General features: G+C 41.2%; 1 protein-coding gene across 1 annotated transcript in view; it reads left to right on the top strand.

Annotated features, from left to right (window-relative positions):
* Nucleotides 1–16,737, top strand: part of LOC132378519 (E3 ubiquitin-protein ligase RNF144B-like) — a 75,946-nt gene extending 59,209 nt beyond the window's left edge. Inside the window, exons 6-8 of the mRNA XM_059945474.1 lie at nt 8,255–8,399; nt 9,058–9,147; nt 10,442–16,737. Coding sequence (XP_059801457.1) covers nt 8,255–8,399; nt 9,058–9,147; nt 10,442–10,582 — 376 coding nt within the window. The 3' untranslated portion in view covers nt 10,583–16,737. The remainder of the gene's footprint in view (nt 1–8,254; nt 8,400–9,057; nt 9,148–10,441) is intronic.
* The last annotated feature ends 9,891 nt before the right edge of the window (nt 16,738–26,628 follow it).

The following is a 26,628-nucleotide window of genomic DNA, read 5'->3' as shown; positions in this document are numbered from 1 at the left end:
TGGACAAAGGTCCTCTATAACTCTCTGTTCATCTTGCTGCCTTCAGCATTAAGGTTCATAGTGAGGCCATGTAATGTGTGTACCTCCTCCTGGGAGCCTCTTTTCATTGAAGGTAGAATGATGATGACATTTGCTAGTGCCTTCAATGTGCCAATGCATCCTTTTAGGAAATGGGTATTTGAAGATGAGGATTTTGGATCTGGGACAAAACTCATGATGTACTGTGCAGCTGTGGTCCCATTCTTCTCTAAGACCTGGACCAACCGCAGAACCTCCAGGTATTCAAAAGATCCCACTAACTGGGTCTTAGCAAAGTGCTCCAAATCCACCGGAAGGCGAAGTGATCCAATGCCAGCATCCTCCTCCAGGCCAATGTTCCTGTTTTGAGAACCCAGTTATACTTAGTTTGCCTTTTTGATCAGGCCATGTCATCCCCATTCTATTCTGAGCTCAGCCATGGAAGGAAGTTACCAGGTGGACAAGCAAAGCTTCAAGTATTAATTATTTTTTTTAATCACTTTGAATAAATGCAACAACTTCACTGACTCCTGGGAATTCTTGGCCTATGGCTTCTCAATGTGAAGTAGCAGCATATAAACTGGTATTAAGTACATCCATACCAAGCCCTGTGTAAAATAGTGGAAAGAGAACCACCTCACACACTACCCACCCACTTGGCCAGTTGGCTCCCTTTCAGCCTATCTGTAGAAAAGCTGGAGTCTGGCTCTATACTTCGCAGTCCCCCTCTATAATAAAGTCAGTCATCTTTGATCTGAAGGGGACTACTCAAGGAGTGGATGGAAATTTGGATAGATTAATGAATGATGTTGCAATATTGGGTGAGTTTGGCTCAAGACTTGTATCACCTACCCTTTACTGCTTTCTTTGTGGTGTTGTATCTGTCATATTGTGGCACCTATAATCCTGAGTACCTTAACTTTCAACTTCAGCCTCTCCTCCCTCCCTTACTTAACTATCACCATCCTCATCTTGATCCAGCTATCACTGCCTTCTCTTGCTGCACTCCTTTCCCTCACCTTTTATTACTGGCCATCTCCCCCATTTCAAGGTCTGATGAAGAGTCTCGACCTGAAATGTAGACTGTTCATTTATCTCCACAGATGCTGCCTGACCTGAGTTCATCCAATTCCTTTGGTTGTTGCTCCAGATTTCCAGCATCTGCAGTTTTTTTGTCTCTTTTTCAATTCTTTGTTTTCTTTTGGCTTTGCATTTTAGCTTTATAACATTATTGATTGTCTAGTCTTTCTGCAAATGATAAGAATACACGTTGGTTTCAAAATTCATGGTCTATTTATACTATCAATGCAGCTAATTAGGATATTCTAATCTGGCTCAATCCTCTTCTCAATGGAAATAATTTAAAGAAATAATTCTTAAATAATAGACTCATAATTTCCCTTGGCTTTCCTACGCAATCCAATGTTAGGATAGCTTTCTTTCTACTTGTAATTGAGTAACAAAATAAAAAGATGTGTCATTATCCAAACGTACGAGTTTAAACTAGAATTAAGTCACCTGGACTCCCGAGTCCTTCAACCATTTAGTTAAATAAATGTGGCTGATTTTTGCTATTAATATGCAAACACGAAGAAATCTGCAGATGCTGGAAATTCAAACAACAACACACACAAAATGCTGGTGGAACGCAGCAGGCCAGGCAGCATCTATAGGGAGAAGCGCTGTCGACGTTTCGGGCCGAGACCCTTCGTCAGGACTTCCAGCATTTTGTGTGTGTTGTTATGCTTTTGATGTTACAGCTTTATAGAAAAGCCTCAGAGGTTAGCAATTTGAAACATAACAAAATACTAGCAACACTCAGCAGGCTGGATAACATCTGTGGAAAGAGAAATGGTTAAAATTTCAGATCTGGGGTCCTTCCTCTGATTTGTTGAATGATTCCAATATTTTCTATAATAATTTCACTACGTGTTTGCATAATCTTATGAAGTACAGCTTTCTGATGTTTGTTTCAACTTGTTTAAAGGTTACAACTTGTAACCTTGTATTGTTAATATAGTGGATTCCAGTTAATTGAGCCACTGGTTAATTGGGGCAGCCATTTATTTGGGACAACTAAGAACACAACCTAATTGAGAAAATGTTTATTTGGGACACTATGCCACTTAACTGGAACAGGAGCCTATTGCTGAACAGTTTCTAAACTAGTGTCATTCACATGCACTTGCATGCCATTAGACCAGTGTTTCCCAACGTGGGGCGTAATTTGATTTTTAAGGGGGGCAATTCGAGAATGAGTTATTAACAGTGAATTTTTTCTATTAAGTCTGTGTGAGTATGAGTGTGTGTGCTAGTTAATACATATGTGTATATACAGTATGCATATATAAAAATACTTGTGTGTATGTACATGTGTAATTGCATATGTACTGTATATATAGTGTATCACCATCATTACAACTATCAAATGGCTTTAATAATTAAATTAATGAATTGACTGATGTAGGAAGGAACGAATGAACAAGTCCAAATGCGTAAGAATGCTGCTTTTTGCAGTAGCTTTCGGTTCTTGGTGGTGTGAAGGTGTGTACATTGCGTCAACTCTTTTAAACGGTGAATCTGTCTTTGTATGCTGTAGAAACGAATCGGCATTGTTTTATTTATTTATTATTATTATTATTTTAATATCACTTTATGTTTTTTTTTACAATTTCTTAATAATTTCTTCCTCAGAACTTTAACAGTCCTTTGGTTCTTTTATTTTTCTCTTTCATGAATGCCATGTTCTTTGGAAGCTTGTTTAAACCAAGTTAATGGTCTTTTAGGCTTCCTCCAGGTGAATAGCAGTTCACTTTTTGAATAATAAGAATTATATATCACCACAGGGGGCATCAGGATTTTAGAGATGATTAGGTGGGGCATGGCCAAAAAAAGGTTGTGAACCACTGCATTAGACACTACACCATCTTCAAGTGAGCACTTATCAAATACTATCAGTCATGTGTGTTTGTCTCTTTAAAAAAAAGCAGTTTTTTTTTGTAACTGATAGTTGATAAGAAATAAGCGTAAGATAATTCGGAAAGGTTTTGCTCAATGCTGTTTTGAGCATTCTGGCTTGGAGATACCAGAAATGGCTGAGAGTTGAAATGAAACTATTTCAGTACTTCAAGTTAAGAACTATGAAAAATTCGAAGAAATTGACAATTCCCTTGAATATTAGAGAGGGCACAGCTTTGAGGTGCTTGGAAGTAGGTACAGAGGGGATGTTGGGGTTAAATTTTTTACTCAGAGTGGTGAGTGCATGGAATGGGCTGCTGGCGATGGTGGGTGAGGTGGATACAATAGGGTCTTTTAAGAGGCTCCTGGATGGGTACATGGATCTTAGAGAAATAGAGGGCTATGGGTAACCCTAGGTCACTTCTAAAGCAAGTAAACATTTGGCACAGCAATGTGGGCTGAAAGGCCTGTATTGTCTGTAGGTTTTCCTGTTTCTATTACATGAAAATAAATATTTGGAGGATGCAGTAATCAACAGCATTACATGTAGGCAGACCATTGTCTGCACTGGGTATCTGTGCTGATTTTGTTCAATTATAGACAAAAGAACGCAAAGCAGATGAATCACTCTGCCAATACATATTAGGAACTAATGCATAGTTTTATAGTACATTAGTATCATTGGATAATGTTCTAATTTGTTCTGTTTCATTTATATACATAACTTATTTGCTAGTTTGTCTTTTTTATGCCTTTTTAACTATTTATATGAAACTCTAGCTTAATTGGACCAAAATGTATGGTCCCAATGTATCCCAGTTAACCAGAATTTACTGTACATTCTGTTGATGTGAAATCTCCTGCATTTTAAGCATTGGGTACTTTTTTTAAAAAAAGTAACTCTTTACTCTATTGAATCGTGTGAATTCACAACTAAATTTAAGATAACTGATTTTACAACTCATGCATTTTACTACATTGTGTATTTGTAACAATCTAACTTTAAAAATGGATTTATTGTCATCTTTTATAATGAACATGATTAACTTGGCCTGAGTCCTGCTGAAGAGTCTTGGCCTAAAATGTACTCTTTTCCATAGATGCTGCCTGGCCTACTGAGTTCCTCCAGCATTTTGTCTGTGTTGCTTGGACTTCCAGTATCTGCAGGTTTTCTCTTCCTTGTAACTTAGCTTAATATTGTCATAGCCAGAGGAAGTAGTGGAGATAAGCACTCACTAACTATTAAATGCTCTCAATGGCGTGCGTTTCAAATAGCCTCTGAAAACCGAGTCCAGCACCTGGCCTTCACAGCTTAGCTACTGAGCCCGGCGGAACTGTTTCTACTGACAGAAGGGGCAAAAGTGAGTTACTGGTGCCTAAAAGGAAAAAAACCAGTTGCTTTGGGCAGATGGAGCTCATTAGCCGTGGTTGACAGCTCATCTAAGAGAAGGAGAACTCTGATCTCAAACTTCCTATGCTTTGTGGCTATACCCACTCATGGGAAAGGCTTTGGAGTAAACCCTGAGGGAAAAATTCAGAGCTGCAGTCACTAAGGCATTTTTACATTGAGTTCAGTGCTGACTGGCAAATCCTGCGATGTCACTGGTGCCAAATTGTATCCGTCTATGCCGTTTCTATGGATTCATTAGGTGCATAGAGAGGGGGAGCCTCCTGTAAGGGGCAACAGCTTGCTGTCCATATTATAGTGCCCTAAGCACGGGAGAAGTACTGGAGGATTGGTGGGTTGCAAATGTTGTTCTCTTGTTCAAGAAAGGGAGTAGAGAGAACCCAGGAAATTAAAGATCAGTGAGTTTTACTTCAGTGATGGGCAGGTAGTTGGAAAAGATCCTGAGAGGTGGGATTTGTGAGTAAGGCATTTGATAAGGTTCCTCATGCAAGGCTCATTCACAAATTAAGGAGGCATGAGATGACTTGCTTTGTGGATTCAGAACTGGCTTGCCCACAGAAGGCAAAGGGAGGTTGTAGATGGTTCATATTCTGCATGGAGGTCAGTGACCAGTGGTGTTCTGCAGGGATCTGTTCTGGGACCCCTCCTTTTTGCAATTTATTTATTTAATAAATAACTGACCTGTGTTACTTGTCAACGTTGCTTGGATTAACCCTAAGCGTCATTTAGGTGCACCTGGACAGGCTGTGGGATGGCGTCATTGAGGTGTGCCTGGAGGAGGCGTGGGGATGGCATCATATAACAAATGAGCGTAAGCTTTTTCTGTTGAATTCGGGAGGTTTCTGAAAATTTCTGCAGCTAAGTGATGCAACGGACTGTGAGTTACCCGCAAGAGAGTGAGTTGAGTTGAGTTAGTTGAAGAGTTCACTACAGCAGTGGGCATTCCCAATATTTCTCCGTGTCCAGAAGATTGTGATAATTTGCTGCATGCAGTGCATATTGGATACGTGACTATCACTTCGTATGATCCATACTCGGATTTCTGGAGTATTCTGTGGCGACCACTTTTTGTTAATCCATACATGGATTCAGGTGTGACCACTTGTGTTAAGGAATGTTCCGTGACCATCACCTTGTGATATCCCTATGTGGATTTTGGAACTTAGGCATAACTTTGGTATCCCTGCATGGACTCTAGTAATTGAGTGACGACCACTCAACTTCTGGAATCTTCTGTGACTGTCACCTCGTTATCTCTGCATGGATCCAGTGTGTTATGCGACGATCACTTGTCCTCTGGAATTTTCTGTGATCGTCACCTTCTGCCATCTTGATGTGGATTTATGAACCCTTCCTCACAGACAGCTGTACCTGTTTCCATGGATTCCGGAACCTTCTGGATTGCCATTCTAGGACTCTGTTTGCGTAAGACTTGGGAGGAACTGTTTCCAGACCTCCACAGTTTGTGAGCTAAGATGCATTGCACTGTTAGTTTTTGGTTAGGAGAGCAATTGTTTTAATTGTCTAAATTTTGGGTAGGTATTGAAAACATATTTGTTAACATTAAAATCTGTGGTCTGTGGTCTATGGCTGCTGGCACGTAACACCTGGATGAAGAAATTGAAGTGTGGGTTGGTAAGTTTGCTGATGACATAATGGTTGGAGGTGTGAATAGTCTGGAGGGTTATCAGAGGCTATAGCAGGATATTGATAGAATGCAGAACTGGGCTGAGAAGTGGCAGATAGAGTTTGACCCAGTTAAGTGTGAAATAGCTCATTTTGGTAAGTCAAATTTGAACACAGAATATAGTATTATTGATAAGACTTTTGGCAATGTGGAGGATCAAAAAGATCTTGGAGTCCATGTCCACAGGACACTCAAAGCTGCTGCACAGGTTGACAGTGTTGTTAAGAAGGCATTATTCAACTGTGGGATTGAGTTCAGGAGCTGTAGGATAATGTTACAGCTATACAAAACCTTGTTCAGAGATTGGAGAACTGTGTTCAGTTCTGGTCACCTTACTACAAGAAGGATGTGGATACTATAGAAAGAGTGCAGAGGAGACTTACAAAGCTGTTGCCTGGATTGGGGAGTGTGCCTTATGAGAACAGGTTGAGTGAACTCAGTCTTTTCTCCTCGGAGCGACAGAGGATGAGAGGTGACCTGATAGAGGTGTATAAGATGATGAGAGGTACTGATTGTGTGGATAGCCAGAGGCATTTTCCCAGGACTGAAATGGCTAACACGAGGGGGCATAGTTTTAAGGTGCTTGGAAGTAGGTACAGAGGGGATGTTGGGGCAAGTTTTTTACACTGTGGTGTGTGTGTGGAATGTACTGTGGATGGTGGAGGTAGAAACAATAGGTCTTCTAAGAGAATCTTAGAAAGGTACATGGAGCTTAGAAAAAATAGAGGGCTAGGGTAGGGTAATTCTAGGCAGTTTCTAGAGTAGGTTACATAGTTGGCACAACATTGTGGGCCAAAGAGCCTGTAATGTGCTGTAGATTTCTATGTTCTATGCCCTGGCTGGTATATCGTAGACGGCTAGGACGCCATATCCGTGATCGATCCTGACCAACTGAGGACCTTGTGAATGTAGCTTCACATTGTCATATGGAAATTGCCTCAGGCAACTTCTTCAAAAATGATCAAACATTGTTTTAGCGATATTGGTTGTTTTTCTATTATTGCTTGGTGGATTTTGTTTACATTGTACAGGACATAAGCTTGATATAGTGTCATGGTTAATGCCATGCTTTACAGTACAGGCGACCTGGGTTCAATTCCAGCTGCTGCCTGTGAGGAATTTGTACATTCTCCCCATGAACGCATGTGGTTTCCTCCGGGTGCTCCAGTTTCCTCCCATAGTCCAATGGCATACTGGTTGGTAGGTTTATTGGTCATTGTAAACTGTCCCATGATTAGGTTAGGGTTAAACCACAGGTTGCTGGGCAGTGTGGCTCGAAGGATCAGAAGACCCTGTAGTTCAATCAATAATAAATGTCTCTTCAGAAAGACAGCACTCCTGACAGTGCATTTCCTTTCAGGCTGGAGTTAGTACTGAAGTTCTGGAGCCCTGGAAGGATGGAAGCTACTTCTAATATAAAGCTGACTTGCAAGATGTAATAGCTTGTAAATATGCTTGATTTCTTTGGGATTGTATGAAGTATGGTAGCTCAACAACATGCATCCTTTAAATCAGTGAAACAGGTTAAGAAAATTGACAAGTAAGTCAATAAACAAATCTGTAATTGAAACAAGTGAAGATGTTTTAGGGCAGATGAATAAAAACTTTGACAAAGAAGAGGTATTTAAGTTTCTGCTTTGTCTTCCTCTGAGGCAGGGGTTCATTCCCAACTTGGGTCCACAGATCCCTTGCTTAATGATGTTAGTCCATGACATAAAAAATGTTGGGAACCCCCTGCAGTCTGAAAGAGAAAACCAAACGAGTCTTTTCCCTTTTTTTTTGTTTTTGCTATTCTATTTGAAAGTAATTTAGTTAAGATTTCTAGACCAGCTTCTGGAGTGAATGAATCAGCATATTACTGAAATGTTACTACTGTAAACTTTCAAAGGGATTTCAAAACTGGTAAACCACTTTGTCAGATTTTGGATGAGAAAGGTTTTAATCAATAGCTTGGATATTTGTGTTTTGGAAAAAAGAATCAGAATGGGTTAATATACAGATTTATGAATATTTTGATAACACAATATAGTCTCAGTTAGTTAGTATGAAGTCACCTGAATTGTATTATTATGTTAATTTATATTATACACAGGATTATTTTGGGATCAGGCTCTCTGTTGCTTCTTCTGTTACTTAAATTGCAAGATAAATGTTATATTGTTTTCCTTTGCTTTCTTCCATAGTTTTCTCATCAGCCATGACACAGAAGCTCCCATCAAACAGTGTCCTTTATGTCATATCCTGATCGAACGAAATGAAGGCTGTGCCCAAATGATGTGCAAAAATTGCAAGCATACCTTTTGCTGGTACTGCCTTCACAATCTGGATGTACGTATATTTTTTCAAATAACTGCTGCACATTTAAGGACTTACTTGGATCACACTGTATGTTTTTTATTAAAGTTTCTTCAGGAGTTAGTATCAAGGCAGACAGCCTGACTGAAGGTGCACCCATCTATGCAGCAACTGATCTTATGTCAATACATTTGAACAGCACTGCCATTGTTAGTCGCATCTTAAGTTACCCAGATAGCAGATTGAGGCATGGTAAACAGTGCCAATTTCTGACACCACATCCTTCCTCTCACTTCTTCCTCTTTCGTTTTGGGACGCTAATTACCTCTCTACCTTCACATCCTTGTTGAGCGTCCGCCCTTTAAAAATATTACTAATATTTAGACTATTTCTTTGAGCATCTCCATTATTATTGTTTTTTGTTACTAGGATTCTGAAAAACCTTAAAATATTTATCTTTGCTAAATGCACCATGGGAATGTATTTAGTTATGCTAACAATAATAAATTAAGAATGCTTTCAACCTCATTTAGGCTGTGAACTATAGAAAACTACAATGAATGAATTAAGCATTAACTTAAAAGGCTAATCTACACACTGTGTAGTTGATTATAAACTAAATCAGCAAGTTGTTGAAATTCAGTAGAATGTGAAGGCTCAATATGATTAGTGGATGACCTGTACTTTTCAGAATGATATTTTCCTGAGGCATTATGACAAAGGACCATGCCGCAATAAGCTTGGCCACTCCAGGGCTTCAGTCATTTGGAACAGAACCCAGGTGAGTGCAACAGAAGTTGGAGTTGGAATTGCTTAAATTTTGACTTGATGTGGTATAACAGGCATTTTGGCATAGAAAATTGGATGCAGTTATTGGTAACAGTTGTGGGGCAGGATACCATAAGATATAGGGGCAGAATTAGACCATTTGGCCTCTTTGAGTTTGCTCTGCCATTTCATCATGGCTGATCCAATTTTCCTCCCAGTCCCAATTTCCTGCCCCTTTGTGCCCTGACCAATCAAGAACCACACTGTTGTAGTGGGATTGAATTATCTTTGTGAATTGCTGTCCAATTTGAATGCTCGTTATTAAGACCATAAGAATAGGAGCAGAATTAGACCACTCAGCCCATTCAGTCTCTCTGCATTCCACCATGGCTGATTTATTATCTCTTTCAACCCCATTCTGCCTTCTCCCTGTAACCTTTGACACCCTAACCAAGAACTATTGACCTCAGTTTTAAATATACTCAAACACTTGGCATCCTCACACACCTGAGGCAGTGCATTACACAGATTCACCACCCTCAGGCTAAATGAGTTCCTTTTTATCTCTGTTCTAAATGGATGTCCCTCTATTATGAGGCCATTAGTCCTAGACGCACCCACTATAGGAGACATTCTCTCCACATCCACTCTGTCTAGGCCTTTCAATATTCCAGTGCGATCATCCCCTCATTCTTCTAAATTCCAGTGAGTACAGGCCTAGAACAATCAAATGCTCCTCGTGCTTTAACTCTTTCATTCCCAGAATCATCTTTGTGAACAATTCTTATCCTCCACACCTTCTCCAATGCCAGCACTTCTTTTCATCGATAAGGAACCCAGAACTGCTCACAATGCTGTAAGTGTGATCTGACCGATGCTTTATAAAACCTCTGCATCACATCCTTGCTTGTGTATTCTAGTCCTCCCAAAATGAATGGTAACATTGCATCTGCCTTATTCTAGAGGCTCTGCTTTGCTGTGAGATTATGAAGGGGCTTAGGTTGAGATTTCTGTTTGTAAAAGTGACTGCAGTGATGGATAGTATACTACATAATGCTGTGAGAAATGAACTGTGGCATAAGCAACAGTGTGTGTAGTTTAATTTGGAGAGTGTGCTGTGTTATTTAAGGGTGCATGCCATCATTCAAAATGAAACCTATTGGAAAATATAACAGAGTGGCTCATTATCAGCCTCCCACAGGGTAGCTTGGAATAACTTTGCGTTAAGAATTGTGTAACTTGATTAATGGTGCTATGGGTTAAAGAAGAACTAATGGCCTTGTCCTTCTCCCCTTTCTCCTGTACAGGTTGTAGGGATCCTGTTTGGATTAGGTCTGATTGTACTGGTCACATCTCCACTTCTCCTTCTGGCCTCACCCTGCATCCTCTGCTGCGTCTGCAAGTCCTGCAGGAGCAAGAAGAAACACAACCGTCCGCCTTCCACTTAAGCTGGAAAAGCTGCCTGATCCCGTCTTCCTCTGGTGGCAAACTACCTCACTTCACCTGCTTGTGGCTGCTGGGTCAGTGCCATGCAGGGATGTTTTATAGAGGATTAGTCAGGACAGAGGTGAGGGTTGCTTAGCATATAGTAACTGAATCAAGTAAGCAAAATGGATTTAGTGGATGCATTTTGGCAATATTGTCCAAACTATCTTTAAAATCCAAACTTTTACAGCCTCTGTTGTTCATAATCTGAAAATTGTATGTTTTCAGCTGTTTATTAGATGTTTTTGTGTGAGATTTTCACCATTAGACCAACTGCCTATCCACCATATCTGTTATGATTTGGCCTGACCACTTAGGGATAGAATAAAGTTTAGAATTACAGTTTCATTAGTTCCCATGAAACTATGTTGTTCGTGCCTACATCTTGTTATTCTGCTTTTAAGGGAGCCTTGGGCTCTTTCTGGCATTTTGAGGTTTAAAGGTATTGTGTATGAGATGAGGAACTGCAATTTCTTACTACTTAGCCCACATTCTGATACCTGTTCCTCTGGAGTGTTGTTTAGGTTTCACTTTTTCCATTTGGTATTGCAAATTATAGCCTGGTACAATCAAAAGGATTAAGTTGCACGATAGGGTGATAAATTTAGTTCTGTTTTATGCTCTATCAAAGAGGCCATAGGAATGTGGCACAAGGCGGTTCTCTTTGTTGCAACACTTGTGGTCTACAAGGTGTGGAAGGTGAGGCAGAAACTATTTATATGGAAACATGGATTTTAAAGGAAAATGCACAATGTCTTAAATTGGGCTAGAGTATTTACATCATGCTGCCAAATTAAGGTAACTGCATATGGTAAGCAGAAATTCATATCAGCTAACAATGGTATCCTGGAAATGCTTGACAGATCAATGGGGAGGAGGAGGGGAAGAGAGAATTAAAACTTTAGATTAGTTGTATTTTGGGATTTTGATCAATGAAAGTTTCATTGACCTGAAATGGTTAATTATTTCATTCTCTGAGTGTTTTCTGCTTTTATGTCTGATTTTCAGCATTTTCACTATTTTACTTGCAACATTTGTGTTGAGAATGCCATCTTTAGAAAAATGGGCTATCTTTTAGGAATTTTACAATATTCATATAGTCCCTGGTTTTAGCGGCAGCTGACGCTGGATTTTGATTGGTGTTTAATTCATGACATGGAGTTTTACAGCATAGAACAGATCTTCATGGCAATTGCTTTCTGTAGGATCTATTCACTCTTTCCCATCTCCCTTTCCCTAAGGAGGAAGGATAAATATTGCACATTCCACTTCAGGATTTCTTTTAGGTAATGGGTTCACATCCTATTGACACCTTTTACATATTAATTTATTTTGTTAATAAATATTTCCCCATCTTATTAATTTAATTTCCCCAATGTTATGATTTGTAGAATTCTCTCCCTTCCAGACTTCCAGACTTCACCTTTTTTTGTCCAGGAACTTCCAAATCTCTGCACCCCTTTTGGAGTTCTCCATTCAGCTCTAGATTCTTTGTGCATTCCCCCAAATTTTGCTTAGTATATGTGGCTGCAAAGAGAGCTGTATAGTTCCCAAGTTATGAAATTTCCTCCCCAAACATCTTTATTTCATGTTCTCACTGCTCTTTCCTTTTTGATGTGACTTGATGTTTAACTCTGACTAGAAGCACATGATCTGATGTCTCGGTTCACAATTTTTGTCTGAAGTGCCTGTGAGACCCCATAACATTGACAACACAAAGGACTGGTGTTAGGCATGAAAAATGTGTCCCTCTACTCTCATCTCGTGCATAATTAAAGCCTCCCTTCCCTCTAATCATCTAATTAATCTCTTTGCTTCAGCTATTAAACCTTGACAACTCTATTTTAAATCTACCATTCTTTTAATCGTACTGTAATAATTTGTTCATTTAGCCATTAACAGTTCCTAACAAATTCCTGTGTTTATTTTTTAAAAAGGACTTCTTTCTTTTAGAATCTTATTTGCTTCCATATAGAAACATAATTTATATTGAACACTTTCAAAAAGTGTGTAGGAGTCTACTGTTTAGAGTTGGTCTCGACTAGTCACTAACTTATTTGCAACAGTAGAGTTGTAAGAATAAGACTGATTGAAGGTGAGATTTTAGAGGGAGAAAAATGTGAACATTATTGCAACCCTACACAATATTCATTGACACTAAAATTAATTCCACTGACAGGGAGTTGATTCAAAAAATAAAAGGAATAAAATGGTCCCTGAAGTAATCTTTCCAAAGTACAGAGCATAGAGATAACTAGAGACTGAAGATTTCACCTACCTTGCAGTGACAGCAGCTGTCACAGTGAGCTGAAGCAACCTGCGATATGAAACAATACTCTCTGAGGGAAAAGTTATCCTAATCTGGAAATCTGTGATGTCCTGTTTGTGTTTGAATCTACCAATTTTCAGCCTTGTTTACTGGCAAGACTTTTGAGAACAACTATGCTTCAATAATGATCCTGTGAAAAAGATGAAAAGATCTGCCATAGGCAAGAGGGAATCATAAGGAAGTCTCAAAGTTCCTTTATCTATACTGACAAATGTTGGCTTTCTTTGTGCACAGATAAAGGTTTTGAATCTTTTTTATATAGTAATAACTTTAGATCATGCTATAATGACAGATTCTGTCCCAGCATGACATTAAATGTTAAAATCAGCCAAGTACTTGTAGAAAATTTGCATAGTAAAATAAAAAATGGGTAGATGGTGAATAAGCCATTTAAGGATAACTTTTAAAATGATTGTGTTCTGTATGCAGAGCTTTGGGCAGTGGGAATATTTAGGAAAAGCTTCTTTGAACACACTCTCTAGTGACAAAAGTAAAGTTCTGCCTTTGGTCAGAATTGTGCCAGAGTTATCTCACCAATGCTTAGAACAGTAATATTGCAAAATTTGATAATGACTGATCATTTGTTTTTAGGCAAGAGTCCATTTTTTTTTTGCCTGATAACCTTCCAATGAACTCTAGGTGCTTACAGGCTGCTCTATCGGTGTACCCCTTCCTTTGTAGGTATCGTCCTACTTGCAGGGAAAGTGAGGGAAAGTGTTCATAAACCACCAATAACACTGTCCTAAAGCACTTTGAAACCAGCTATTCAGTTCCAAAATGTAGTTATTGTGGGAAAAATAGCAGCCACTTTATGCCAGCAGCATTGTAACAAGATGTAGGTCTGTTGATGGGTAAACAATGCCCATACTCCCAGACCTTCCATTTGAAAAAGGAAATCTTGATGGACAGTTGTTGTGATACAGCCCATAGCAGTACAGGAATCTGTACTGCATTGGAATGTCAGCCGAGGCGGTGCACTAACATTCCTGGAATAGGGCTTGAGCACGTGACGTTCCAACAGACATATTAATTTTGCAAAAATATATACTGTTTTAAAAGTGTCACACTTGCCTCTGAATCTGAATGTTATGGGTTCTGGGTTACACAGTAATTTTAACAGTGATGTTTTATCTCTTGTATTTAAGATTTTGCATATCAGATGTTGTGCATTGACAAGGCTGCCTGTGCTGGAGTCCTGAGCACTATCTCTACAATTAGACACTAGTTGTCAAGGTAGTCAGATGAAGACTTAGTGCATTAATATTACATTACATGAAGACTTTATACCTAAATGTCATAATGTTAAACAAACAAGCGACGTTCAGCTTTGCAGGGACGGAACAACTTGCTTTTCTAAATCAATGGCCTCACAGATTTGAATCTGAATAGTTTTCGGGTCAATGATGCTCAGCCCTCCAGCACCAGAGGTAGTCATTTCAAGGGCCAGTGATAAACAAGGTACTGATCAGCTGTTAACTGAGAGCTTATGTTAGGATGTTTCGTTTCTTACAGAGAGCTATTGATCTCTGGAGAGAACAGGGTGGAAAGTTGGCTGAAACAAGATTGCTGGACTCATTTAAGAAACATCCATACTCTGTAGTCCAGAATAATGAAATCCACTGAGCAGAGTGGCATTCTATAGGGTGATAGACACTGAAGAGTGAGACTGAGATGTAGGGGATTCAGGAAGCAGCCTGGCTGTGGCAATAAAATTTGAGTATTGTATTGTCGTGGTTCAAATCTCAAATGCTACATGCTTGAAGCACTCTATAGCCTGCATTGCTTCTTACAAGGTACATAACTGAAGGGGGTTTACTTTGTATTCCACATGTTACTAAATATCATTGTGGCAGAAGACAACTCCATGAGTTGACCTGACTAGATGGAGTTTATTTTAACCATATTGGGGAATTTCAGAAACTGATGATTTGGGTTGGGAGAGTTTATAGGAGTTCTTTTAAAAAAAGAAAACAAAATAGCAAGCTCAAGAAAATGCACAATTAGGATGGGTCACAACCCTCTTCTGGAATGTGGGTGGATCATTTTAAAATAAAGATTAAAATATTTAAGTTTGTTCTAGTTGGTTAAGTTTTGGAAAGCCCAGGTCCTGAAGGAGGTGACAACTGCAGAGGTAGGTGGGTCCTTGCACCTGAATTTTCTGACCTCAAAGTGTCTCTGTCTCTACCCCCCGCCCCCCAACCTCAGGGTCATGGAGACGGAGTACTTGTGCTTTGTGATTCCATTCATCCCTTCATGCCTGTCCTGTTCTTTTTTCAGATCGTTGTACCTCACTATTCTGTTCTTGTTCCAGTTGCACTATGGCAGACTCCTTGTCATTGTTGCATGGGGTGTGTCTGTCATATTTGTGATATTTGGTTTCTTTCACATAGCAGAACAGAGCAAAGCAGGGCTTTGGAGATCGGGCCAGACAATTTCAGTCTAAACAGCCTGGTCCCTAATTTTAGATCTAATTTCATTGCTATGTACATCAATAGCACTTTTATCAGTTTAATCAGACTCAACATAATTTTGTACTTTGAGTCCAACATCCTATTTGATATAATTGTCAAGGGTGCCATTAATGGGCTATTATTACTGAAGGGAGAAGTGGGGGGACATTTATGGGCTATCACTACCTGGGAGTGTAATAGTCAGCTGCCATTTTAATCTGCTACAGTCCTTTTGGTGAAAGAACTCATAGCTCAGGGAAGTGATGAGATCCAGAATTTAAAGCCATTGACAATGATGGTACTTACTCAAATGAGGAAGATCTGCAATTGGGAGGGAACATAGAAGAACAAGATCGCAATTGTGTTGGAGCTCACTGATCCAGATATTTGTTCCTTTCCATCTGAGGGGTGTAGACATGAATGAAGTTCATGGTAGGCTAAGCTTTTATATGTCAAAATGTTGTTGAAATGTGGTGATGGTTGTAGGGTGGGGTGAGGTGAAAGGAATGTCTGTACATTGGACCCCAAGTTTGTGTTGCACTTTGTTTTATAGGTTATTTTCACCCCCTCCCCATCCCACCACGCACACGAAAATCAGGCTAGGGACCTATAAGGGGAGAGTGGGCAGAATGTGATAGCGCAGGTCTGGAGCAGTGCCCTTTGAAAAAATTGCTTTGTGAACCAAGTGGTTGTCGTTGTCCAAGAATATGAAAAGCAAGTTTATGAATTGTTTGAAGACAAAAAAAAGCCCACACTTTATTCTGGCAATGGGTATTAAATACCGTTGGCTTTACCTGCGGGGATATCTAACATCCAAAGAATCCTGTGACTGTTGTGGAGTTTATAGTTCTAGATGCTTTCCTGAGGTTCCACCAGGATATTGCAGTTTAACAGCCAATTCAAGCCGCCTTCCTTCCCCGTGTCCCATATCTTCCAACTGAATGGAGAGAAAGAACTGGTTAATAAAAATGAGGGGGAGGCAGCAAAAGTCACAACCTTTCCAAAGTTCCAGTGATTTTATTATTTCCACGGGTGTTGTTCACAGCAGTAAATGTAGCAATTTGTGGGCTGTTCCCGAGGATTGGCAAACTCAGCTGCAGCTGCATCCTCTAATAAACTGAACAACACTTACAGCTGCCGTACGCTTCCCTCGGCAACTTCAATACCATGCCTGTATGTTTCTATCGGGGGAAAAAAATCACGAGAACAATATTACAAATCTATGCACCTTACAAATACAGATAAATATAAAGCTCTATGTAATTGTGCCATATTGCTGAATAATGTTAAAAGTTTGTAAGAAAAACTTAGTTTTGAAGCTTATGTATATTTTGTTAGATATAAAAATAAATCTATTGCTTTTTATTGACTGTTTTGTGACTTTTTTTAAAACTGGAATTTGGCAGCCATCCTTTATCAACTATATAATGGAAGAATAGGGTGTTCTTTGTCATTTATTTCCTGTCTGACTGGAGTGTCTGAAAGAAATAGTGGTCTCCCATTTAAACCACAGAAGTTAGGTAACAAATGGGAAACTGAAAATGATGGGGTGAACAGAATAGGTAAAATAACACGAGTAATGAGTGTACATTTGGTATTCACCGATTCAGGAAAATTATTATATTCCTTTGTCCTTTGAACTTCATTTTGAATAGTTTAGAGCCATCACCTATTGGATATGCTTTACCTGCCATCCAGGTTCATAAGACCTGCAGTGGCAAAGAAAACTACTCGGTTGTGTCAACCATCAGTTCTACGCACTGAGTGAAAATAATCTCTAACATGTATGGAAATAGTGAATGGGCAGCCTGTGAAGAGATGTTTTGCTTCACCTACTGTCTCTCCTAAACTCCCTGGAATACGTCTATCTCCTGTGGCTTTTCATTCCAGGAAAAAATGCCACCCCCCTTCTCACAATTCCTCCGTCTCCGCCGCATCTGCTCTCAGGATGAGGCTTTTCATTCCAGGACGAAGGAGGTGCCTTTTTTTTAAAGAAAGGGGATTCCCTTCCTCCACCATCAACTCTGCTCTCAAATGCATCTCTCCCATTTCACGCACATCTGCTCTCACCCCATCCTCCCACCACCCCACTCGGGATAGGGTTCCCCTTGTCCTCACCTACCACCCCACCAGCCTCCAGGTCCAACATATAATTCTCCGTAACTTCTGCCACCTCCAATAGGATCCTACCACTAAGCACATCTTCCCCCCCCCCCCCCGCTTTCCTCAGGGATCGCTCCCTACGTGACTCCCTTGCCCATTCGTCCCCCCCTCCATCCCTTCCCACCGATCTCCCTCCTGGCACTTATCCTTGTAAACGGAACAAGTGCTACACCTGCCCTTACACTTCCTCCCTCACCACCATTCAGGGCCCCAACAGTCCTTCCAGGTGAGGCGACACTTCACCTGTGAGTCAGCTGGTGTGATATACTGCGTCCGGTGCTCCCGGTGCGGCCTCTTATATATTGGTGAGACCCGACGCAGACTGGGAGACCATTTTGCTGAATACCTATGCTCTGTCCGTCACAGAAAGCAGGATTCCCAGTGGCCACACATTTTAATTCCATGTCCCATTTCCATTCTGATATGTCAGTCCATGGCCTCCTCTACTGTCAAGATGAAGCCAAACTCAGGTTGTTGGAACAACACCTTATATTCCATCTGGGTAGCCTTCAACCTAATGGCATGAACATTGATTTCTCTAACTTCTGTTAATGCCCCTCCTCCCCTTCTTATTCCATCCCTTATTTATCTATCTATCCATTCATTCCCCCCCCCCCCCTTTTTACAATCTCTCTCTCTTTTGCTCACAATCACTCCTTGCCTGCTCTCCATCTCCCTCTGGTGATCCCCTCCCCCTTTCTTTCTCCTGAGGCCTCCCGTCCCATGATCCTCTCTCTTCTCCAGCTCTGTATCACTTTTGCCAATCACCTTTCCAGCTCTCAACTTCACTCCACCCCCTCCGGTCGTCTCCTGTCATTTCAGATCTTCCCCCTCCCACTTTCAACTCTCTTAACACAACACACACAAAATGCTAGTGGAACACAGCAGCCCAGGCACAATTGGTAATTATCTTACAGAACATTATTTTTGTGTTGAGGTACACTCAGTGGTGACTTTATTAGATAACTCCTGTACCTAATTAAGTGGCCACTGAATCACAGGTTTATTATCACTGGCATATGTCGTGAAATTTGTTAACACAGCAGCAGTAGTTCAATGCAATACATGATATAGAAGAAGAAAAATATATAATAAAAATAAGTAAATCAATTACAGTATACATATTTTGACTAGATTAAAAATCATGCAAAAAACAATGTACATCAAGAAAGTGAGATAGCGTTCACGGGTTCATTGTCCTTTTAGGAATCTGATGGCAGAGGGGAGGAAGCTGTTCCTGAATCGTTCTGTGTGTGCTTTCAGGCTTCTGTATCTCCTACTTGATAGTCACGGTGAGAAAAGGGCATGTATGTTTTTGGTCTTCTGCACACTGCTCTGTGTAAACTCTAAAGCAGGGTTTCCCATCCTAGGGTCCACAGATCCCTCAGTCAATTGCAAGAGTCCATGGAATAAAAAAAAGTTTGGGACTCCTCCCCCCCCCGTTATGGGACCGTTGTGTGTGAAAATCCTAGGAGATCAGTTTCCGAGATACTTGAAACCACTCTGGCACGAACTTAGATACCATTTCTTCTCCTTACTGATGTTTGGTCTGAACAACAACCAAACCTCTTGACCACAGCTGCATCTTTTTATGCATTGAATTGCTTCCACATGATTGGCTGATTAGATATTTTCATTAATAAGTAGGTGTACCTAATAAAGTCACCACTGAACCTACATTCTGATTCTAACCAGAAGCCAGAAAAAGGGCATGCAGTGACATGGGAATTTGAGACTGCTGCATGATCAATTCAGTCCACAGTATATGCATAAACCTATCTCGATTGTGCTCAATTTGATTGCACAATTAAAGTTCAAAGTACATTTTAATATGTTGCAGGCATACTCGACAGATCTATAGAATAGTAGCTATAACTGAACCATGGAACAACTACAGGGCATTCAGTCAGACTACAGAAGACAACAGACTGTGCAAATGAAAAAAAGAAAAAAATAATATAAATAAATACTCAATAAATATTGAAAACATGAGATAAGGGCCCTTAAAATTGAGTACAGCAGTTGTGGCAATATTTCAATGATGGAGCAAGTGAAATTATCCCCTTTGGTCCAAGACCATGATGGTTAAGAGGTAATAACTGTCCCTGAACCTTCCAGATGGCATCAGCAAGAAGAGAGCTCGTCTTAGGTTAGCAAAAGTCAGTCAATTCGAATGCTACTTAACCCACTGCGTGGTCATTATTTTTGATCAGTTCGTTCAGTTTGCCTCTCCCAGGTTTCAGACCATATTCACTTTTATCAGTTACATAAGAGTATGCTCGAGCTGCTCAAAGTCTTGAGCAACACACTTATGGTGCCTTAGGAACTTGGCCAGTCAGGCGGCATTTACGGACGGGAATAAATGGTCAACAGTTCAGGGTGAGACCCTCCATCAAGATTGCACACATCAATCTCTCACAGCAGTTTTCAAGGAGCTGTTAGACTACATAGTGGAATAGAGTTCAAACGAAGCAATCAGGGTAGTCGGGGCATTCTGTGTGCAATAGTTTCAAGGAGCTTTTGTATTGTGGGGGAGGGAGTTCAAAAGTGAGCGGGAGTAGTTGGGGCATTTGGTGCACCACAATTAATGAGCAGGCATTGGATTGTGTGTAATTAGGCACTTGGCAAGGGCCAATAAAAAAAAAGTTGGGGTTTAAGTGACGTTGCCGTTGTAGGAGTAGGCCAGTGTTAGAGCAGGGAGTTCAGGCTTTGACTCATAGAGGCTTCAGCGAAAAAGGGCAAAGGCTGTAGGTAGATATTTTCATTTAATTTTCATTCCTTTCTTATTGCACAGTTAGAGCAGTTGGACTGGTAGGCAGCAGAGTGGAGTGCTCTTGCAGGATGTGGGAATGCAGGGAGACCTCCGGTGTCCATGATGATGACTACACTTGCAAGAAGTGCAGCTTTCTTCGGACTGTATTAAGGAATGGAACTGGATGAACCCTGGATTATTCAGGAGGCCGAGGGACTGATCGACAGGGCATACAGGAGGTGGTTGCACCCTACATGCAGGACACGGGTAACTGGGTGATGGTCAGGAGTGGGAAACGGTATAGAGCGCCAATGCAGAGTACCCCTGTGGCCATTCCCTCGGCAGCAGGTCAACACCTTTGGATATTGTTGGGGGAAGTGGGGGGTGGGGAGAATGACCTCGCAGAGGAAAGCCACAATGGTCAGGCTTTGTGGCTCAGAAGGAAAGTGGGGAGAAGGGGTGAGCTTAGTGATAGGCAGTTCAATGGTTAGGGGAACAGACAGGAAGTTCTGAGGATGAGATCGAGATTCCTGGATGGTATGTTGCCATGCGTGAAAAAGTGAAATTTTGAGAGTACAGTGTTTGTATGTTCCTGTTAGAATAAAAGGCAAGGATACATGTTTAGGGAACCTTAAAGTTTTCAAGAGATATTGAGGTCCTAGTTAAGAAAAATGAGGTATATAACAGGGATAGGTGGGTAGGAACAAATGAAGAGTAAAAGAAATGTAAGAGAACACCTGAGAAGGAAATCAGGAGGGCTAAAAGAAGGCATGAGGTTGCTCTAGCAGACAAGGTGAAGGAGAATCCCAAGAGCATCTACAGATATATTAAGAGCAAAAGGGTTGCAAGGGACAAAATTGCTCTCCTGGAAGACCAGAGCAATAATGTATGCATGGAGCTGGAAGAGTTGGGGAAATCGTAAATGGATTTTTTTTGCATCTATATTTACTTGAGGAAGTTACCAGGAAAGTTGATGAAAGTAATGTAGTAGATGTTGTCTAGATGGACTTTAACAAGGTCCCACATGGGTGGTCGGTCAACAAAGTTCAGTAGGATGAGTAGTAAGGTTCAGTCACTTAGCATTTAGGATGAGGTAGTAAATTGGATTAGACATTGGCTTCATGGGAGAAGACAGAGGTGGCAGTAGATGGTTGCTTCTTCTGCTGGAGGCCTGTGACTAGTGGAGTGCAGCAGGGATTGGTACTGGGTCTGCTGTTGTTCGTCATCTATATCAGCAGTCTAGTTGATAAGGTGGTAAACCGAGTCAGTAAATTTGTGGATGACACCAAGATTAGGGGTGTAATGGATAGCAAGGAAGACTATCAAAGCTTGCAGCAGCATTTGGGTCAGCTGGAAAAATGGGCTGAAAAATGGAAGATGGAATTTAATTTCTACAAGTGTGATACGTAGCACTTTGGAGGACAAACCAGTGTTGAGCAGTAGGGCACTGAGAGATGGGGTAGAATAGAGGGATCTGGGATTACAGGTCTATAGTTCTTGGCAGTGGTGTCACAGATAGTTAGGGCTGTAAAGAAAGCTTTTGGCACGTTGGCCTTCATAAATCAACGTATTGAATATAGGAGTTGGGATGTTATGTTGAACTTGTATAAGATGTTGTTGAGACCTACGTTAGAGTATCGTATGCAGATTTGGTCACCTACCTATAGTAAAGATGTCAATGAAATTGACAGAATGTAGAGAAAAGTCACAACGACGTTGCCAGGACTTGAAGACCTGACGTACAGTGAAAGGGCAAATAGGTTAGGACTTTATTCCCTGCAACGTGGAAGAATGAGGTGATCTTTGACAGAGGTATACAAAATTATGAGGAGCATAGTAAGGGTATATGCAAACAGGCTTTTTCCACTGGGGTTGGGTGAGACTAGAACTAGAGGTCATGGGTTAAAGGTGAAATGTTTAAGGGGAACATGAGGGGGTATTTCTTAAGTCAGAGTGTGGACAAGTTGCCAGCAGGAGTGGTTGATTTCAACATGTAGGCCTCCATTAGTCACGATAGACCATGGATTTGTGCTTTGGAAAGTTTCCAAGGGCAGGGTTTTTTAAAGGAAGGCCGACAGTTGCCCAAGCTGCAATTCTCCCCTCTCCACACCACTGACATTGTCCAAGGGAAGGGAATTAGGACCCATACAGCTTGGCACTGGTATCGTCGCAGAGCAATGTGTGGTGAAGTGCCTTGCTCAAGGACAAATACGCAGCCTCAGTCAAGGCTCGAACTAGCGACCTTCAGATAACTAGACAAATGCCTTAACCACTTGGCCACATGTCAATGTGATTTCAACATAGATTTCTACATTTAAGAGCAATTTGGAGAGGAATGTTGATCAAAGGTGTACAGAGGGCTATGGTCAGGGTGTCGGTTGATGGGACTAGACAGATTAGTTTTTCAGCCTGGACTGGACTGATTGAATGACTGCTTGTGTGCTGTCATGTTGTATGACTCTACAGCTGTTGCTCAAGGCTTCCAGGATCTGATGTGAGAATCCAGCATTTTGTGTGTGATGCACTAATGATCAGACACCTCAATGAAATTGAATGTCTTTCCTCCTCTATTGCAAACAAATTCAACTCTTATTTTCAACTCCCATGCTGTCTGTACAAGTATCCTCTGCTGCTCATATCACAGATCTATCTGTTAATATTGTGACTGTCTATTTCTTGCTACAGGTGGATAGAGGTGCAGGTACAAACATAAGATCTTTAATTGAAGACTGCGACTTGCGGCTGAACTACAGTGGCAAGTAATATAATGCATTAAGGTTACCACATGGTTCTTTCATTAATCAATTTACAGGCTTATTAACTTTATTTAATAGTCTTTTGTTTTATTTTCCCAAGGCATTGTTAGGGTTTTTCACATCGGTTCAGGAACCTGATGGAATGTGAAGTATGAATAGTAATAATTTTTAAAATTAAAAAAACAGCTTTGTACCAAATATCTGCTGTCTACAGGGTACTGGCCCACGGCAGGAGGCTTGCTACGCGGGAGATGGTTTGTAAACTAACGTGGCCGTGCAACATTCTCACAACACAGTCACAACTCAGTGATTAGAGCCCAAAGTGGACACAGAGTTGAGTCCCAGAATGCAGAAAAAGGACAATTTTCTCTACACTGGTCTAAAGGAGTGATTGCGTCTGCCAGGATGTCAGTGACTAAGGAGTGTACAATAATTAATTATAGGAAAATCCTCAGGGAGTGGTCCTTGTGTAACAGGAGGTAAGCCAAAGTGAAGTTGAGACAGAATCAAAGGAACACCATTGAAAAATTCTGGGAAGGTGATTCATCAGCACAGAGCAGACGTGTTGGAAGTGGAGGAACATGTATGTTGTCAAGGCAGATTTGAAATATTAATAACTTGTGATGAGCAGATTTAAAAGCATGCTTAAAAATGTTCAGCAAATCAGGAAGCATCTGCGGAGGGGGAACCTGTGTTAATGTTTCTGAAATAAAAACTGAAATTCTGGAAGAGGGAGAAACAGCACAGATGCTGGAAGTAAACCACAAAATCTAAAATTCAATGGTGTGCCTGGAAAGTTGCAATATGCGTATTTCCTAATGGCGAAGGAAGGGGCCATTTGACCTATTCAGCTCACGCCTGCTTCCTGAGTGATTCCACTCCTCCCATAGATTTTTTATTTAGAGATATAGTGCTGAACAGGTCCTCCAGGCCCATTGAGCAGCACCACCCAACAACCCACCTACTGTATAAACTATATTCTAATCACAGGTCAGCTTGCAATGACCAGAGTATCTTTGGAATGTACAAGGAAACCAGAGCAGACAGTGGAAACCCACATACTCATGGGAAGCACTTAAGAGCTTCTTACAGGTGGTGTTGGAATGGATCTCTGGTCTCTGACACCCCGAGCTATAGTAGTGACATGCCAGCCGGTACGCTGCCATGGCTCCCCACTTTGGTTACCTCCTGTTTCATAAGGACCACTCCCTCAGGATTTTCCTGTAATTAATCATTGTAAGCTCCTTAGTTACTGACTCCTATAACCTATTCTCTTTTCAGAACAAATTTAGAATAGAAAACTTAGAACATTTAAGTGCAGTACAGATCCTTCAGCCCACGGTATAGTGCTGACTTTACAATGTACTCTGTTCAATCTAACTCTTCCCTCCTAAGCAGTCCTCCATTTTTCTATCATCCGTGTGCCTATCTAAGATGTTCTTAAATGCCTTTAATGTACCTGCCTCAAACACCACCCTTGGCAGGGTGTTCCATGCCCATGCCACACTTATTCCTGACATCCTATTCTTCTCTCCAGTCACCTTAAAATTGTACCTGTTTGTATTAGCCATTACTGCCCTGGGGAAAAAGGTCTCTGGCTGTCCATTTGATCTATGCCCCTTATCATCTTGTACACCTCTGTCAAGTCCCTGCTCATCCTCCTTTGTTCCAAAAAGAAAAGACCAAGCTACCTCAACTAATTTTCATTAGGCATGCACTCTGTTCCAGGCAGTGTCCTGGTAAATCTCCTCTGCACCCTCATCAAAGCTTCCACATTCTTTCTATAATGAGACAACCAGGACTGAACACAATATTCCATGTGTCTAGTCAGGGGTTTATAGGGTTGCAACATTATCTCACTGCTCTTGAACTCAATCTCACAACTAATGAGGGCCAATACCCTTCTTAACAAACATATTGTTAACACAAAGTACACTGCAGATGCTGTGGTCAAATCAATACGTACAAACAAGCTGGATGAACTCAGCAGGTCTGGCAGCATCCGTTGAAAGAAGCAGTCAATGTTTCGGGTTGAAACCCTTTGTCAGGACTAAAGGTGAACATCGAATTCTCCAACTTCTGGTAATTCCCTCCCTCTCCCTTCCCCATCCCACCTCTACTCTGTCTCCTCTTATAGCTGCCTATCACCTCTCATGACTCTGCCTTCTTCTACTACCCATAGTGCTTTCCCCTTAGATTCCTTCTTCACCTCTCCTGCCTATCCCCTCCCCCACCCCTTGATCTTTCCTCTGATTGGTTTTCCACCCTCTCCCCACCTTCTTTATAGGGCCCCTGTCCCCTCCTTCTTTGGTCCTGACGAAGGGTTTCGACCCGAAATGTTGACTGCTTCTTTCAACGGATGCTGCCCGACCTGCTGAGTTCATCCAGCCTTTTTGTACGTCTTAACAAATCTATCATGCTGTGTGGCAAGTTAAAGGAATCTATGCACGCTGGCCCCACATTCCTCCACACTGCCTTCAAATTCAAGCTTGCAAGATGAATCACTCCAACTTACACTTCTCAGCCCAGGTCCTGGTGGAATACATCGGCAGAATGTGCTCCATTTGCTACCACCATCTGCTTTCTATGACCAAGCCAAGACTGCATCCACGCAGTCAAATTTCCCTGGATCCCCTGCCCCCTAGCTTTTTGAATGAATCTACCATGGAAAACCTTATCTAACACCTTACTAAAATCCATATCCATCACATCCACTGTTCTACCTTATGTGCTTTGTCCGCTCCTCGAAGAATTCAAACAGGTTTGTGAGGCATGACCTGACTGTCACAGAACGGATGCTGACTATCCCAAATCAGACTATGCTTTCCCAAACGCTCGTAAATCCAATTTCTAAGAATCTTCTCAAATAATTTGCCCACCACAGGTGTGAGACTTACTGGTCTATAATTTCCAGGGTTATCCTTTCTTGAACAAAGGAATAACATTTGTCACAATTGTAAGCAAGATGGGAGAGCAGAAACCTGATTGGATGAGGGCTAACCAATCAGGAGGTGTGGACTATGGGGTGGGGGGGGAATAAATTCCACCGGACTAAACATGCCCAGGCTGTCATGGTCCTGGCTGGCAATTCCCCATCTTGCCATTATCTCATTGATTGTGCCTTAATTCCTGTCGGCTGATTCCCTGATTGCTAGTCCCATTAATTACCGCGTACCTGATTCCTATTAGTGAACATAGGGTAAAACTTGGGCGTCACAGCCATGCACTGCCAGATCGTCAGTAAACTCTTGTGTGAGTAAACCTCATTTCCTGTTTCCTTAGGACCATCAGTTCTAAGCTCCATATCATTTCCTGGATACTCTACGTAAACCTTGTCTCTGTGTGAAGACTCTCCTGGATACCGGTTCCCCGTTCGCGACTGCGCTGACACCTCATGACTCTGCCTCCGTGCCTGTGTCCTGCACTTGGGTTCGTCCCCAGCCTCGTCCTGGCAACAGAGACATCATCCCTGATGAAGGTGGCAGTTTGTCATTGAAACATAGGTTATAATTGATACCTGTACCTGGCTGGAAGCCCAAGAAGTTTATTTGTTTCCAGG

The sequence above is a fragment of the Hypanus sabinus genome, chromosome 20 (genome assembly GCF_030144855.1).
Source record: "Hypanus sabinus isolate sHypSab1 chromosome 20, sHypSab1.hap1, whole genome shotgun sequence".
NCBI lineage: Eukaryota > Metazoa > Chordata > Chondrichthyes > Myliobatiformes > Dasyatidae > Hypanus > Hypanus sabinus.
This window is presented reverse-complemented; position numbering and strand designations above follow the sequence as displayed.